The sequence below is a fragment of the Emiliania huxleyi genome (assembly GCF_000372725.1).
Source record: "Emiliania huxleyi CCMP1516 chromosome Unknown EMIHUscaffold_157, whole genome shotgun sequence".
NCBI classification, from domain to species: domain Eukaryota; phylum Haptophyta; order Isochrysidales; family Noelaerhabdaceae; genus Emiliania; species Emiliania huxleyi.
Window position 1 is genome coordinate 307,812 of NW_005201014.1, and position 2,436 is coordinate 310,247.

The following is a 2,436-nucleotide window of genomic DNA, read 5'->3' on the forward strand; positions in this document are numbered from 1 at the left end:
TGACCGGGACCGCGAGAGACTACCGCTTGAGTGCACGAACAAAGACGCATGAGCGCGCGACACGAGTCTCGCTCTAGCTCAGAGAGACTCTCAGGCGATCGATTTGCTAAGATTTTCCGCGGCAAACGACATCGATTTTCATAGAAAAGAGATGTGGGGCAGCGTGGGGGGGTCCGCCGAGGCGGAGGCACGCGCGATCCGCGAAAGCGGGGCGGCGGGGGCGACTGTGCGTGTGCGCAGTGCTACATGGCCCAGCTCCTCGCGCCATCGCCCACACTCGAGCTTTGCAGCGCGCGGGCTCACACTCTACTATAGGCCCCCTCGACGCCCACTTCGAGCTATACTCAGCTAAGGGCCGCACTTGACGCTGTCAGCAGCGCGCGGCGAAGCAGTTTGGCGCTTGTGGTGAATCAAATGGGAATCTAGCCCAAGGTCGGAGAGTCGTGTCATAGGAGAGGAGAGAGTGTGGATATGTTTTGTGCGGGATCAGGCCCGAGTCCCTAGTGTCGCCGGAGCAGTAGCTCCCTTTTTCGTAACAGGAACAGTTTTTTTGCGTGTGCGCAGTGCGGCCCCCGCCCCACCCTCTCACCGATATTCACTCCACAGCCGGGCTGATCTCCAACGCCCCTCCATTCCCCTGCATCACTTCACACCTCAGCCCGCGGTGGCGCGCGTGCCGCACCAGTGCCTCGCGCAGTTTGGCCTCACCGCTCGTGCTGTGCCTCCCACGGCCAGTCACGACCACGCAGCGGGTGCGGCGGAGGGCAGGCAGCACGGGCACGATCAGCTCGTCGAACTTGGCCGTCGCCTCGGCGACGTGCAATCCGTGCATGTCGACGTAGAGGGGCCTTGACTCACCCGCGTCCGACCCCATCCCCAGGCCTTCGTCGTTCAGCGTCGCAAAGATGCTCGCCGCCGCGTTCTGCTGCGCCGCCCGGAGCTTCCCCCGCAGCTCGTCGCAGCGGCCGCGGCAAGACCGCCACTCGGCGGAGAAAGCGCCCGGCCCGAGCCTCTCATCGCGCTTGTCCAGCGTCGCGAGCCTCTTCTCCTCCTCCTCCAGCTCCCTCCGAAGCGCGACGACGGGCCGCCTCGCCTCGAGGTATATCTCCTGCTTGCGACCCGAGTCGAGGCTGCCTCTCGTCCGCTCCGCCGCACCGTCAGCGTGCCGCGAGAGCATCTCGAAGAGATCCTGCCCCACCGCCGCAGAGTCGAGGCGGTGGTGCACGAGCATCGCCGGAACTGCGTCGTCGAGGCCTGGTGCGACGGCGGCGAGGTGTCCGGCAAGGAGGCGGAGGTGGTCCGACGCCTGGTAGGCCTGCAGCGCGAGGTTTTCGACGGTGGCCGGGTCGAGGAGCAGCTTGCATTGCGGGCATTGGAAGCGGGTGGTCACGCCCTGCCCGTGAGGCACGAGCGGGTCCTGCTGCTCCTCACTCGCGGGGACCATCTCACGCATGAGGCAAAGGCAGGCTGCGCACGTCGCGTGTCTGCACTCGAGCACGGCCACGCTCACGTCTAACAGGCTAGACCACTTTTCTTTGCAAATGGGGCACTCGCCGTCGGCGTCGCCGTTCCACGAGAAGCCCGAGTTGTCGAGCAGCATGTCGCCACGCACCAGCTGCGCCGAGTCGGCCGCCGCCACGGTCTCCTTGCCCGCCTGTCTCTCGCGCAGAGCGACGGACTCCTCGACCCGCTCCATCGCGGGCAGACGCTCGCGGGCGGCAATCAGCAGCCCCTCCGTACCCTCCGGCAAAGCAGAAGCGTGCGGCGTGGCGGCCTCCACCGCCCGCCTCAGGTGCGAGGCGTCTCCCGTCTCGGAGGTCAGCACCGCGACGAGCGCGTCCCAACTGTCTTCTCCGGACGCGGCAACAGCAGCCCCCTTGGCTTCCGCGATTTGCCTGCGCCGCTCCCTGCGCCTGTCGGACTCGCGCCGCCGAGGCGGAGGAGGGGCGTGCGGTGGCGGAGATGCAGTGCCCTGGAGCTCGTCCTGGCCGCCACCGCTTTCGGCTGCAAGTACCGCGCGCGTCCCGAGCACGCTTCTGCACGTGTCGATCTCCGCTTGATCGCCGTGGCTCGAGGGGCCGGATGATGCGATTGTTTCCGCCTCTGCCAGCGCCGCCACGCCCGAGGAAGCTCCGCCGACGCCCACTCCGACGATGTCGATGTCGCTCGCAGACGGCTCTACCGGCTCAAAGTCCGGCTCATCCCCACTATCGGCCGCGGGCAGCGGACGCACATTGCTCGGCTTGACCGACAGGACCCTCGCAGCGCCGCCCGACGGGGGCCGATCGACGAGCTGCACAGGGAGGCGCCCCGCCTCGCTGAGCTCTCCTGTGACGGCTGCCACCTTGCCGTTGAGGGCGGGCTCCGACCGAAGAGAGTGCAGCTCGACGCGGCTGCCCACCGCAGGCACATGCACATGCACATGCGCATGTGCAT

General features: G+C 67.2%; 1 protein-coding gene across 1 annotated transcript; it reads right to left on the minus strand.

Annotated features, from left to right (window-relative positions):
* Positions 1–595: 595 nt before the first annotated feature.
* Positions 596–2,436, minus strand: EMIHUDRAFT_111804 (hypothetical protein; the record flags this gene model as incomplete). The annotated part of the gene is made up of 2 exons (XM_005785910.1): positions 596–2,328; positions 2,370–2,436. The coding sequence occupies 2 exons, from the start codon at positions 2,434–2,436 to the stop codon at positions 596–598; spliced, it is 1,800 nt and encodes a 599-aa protein (XP_005785967.1).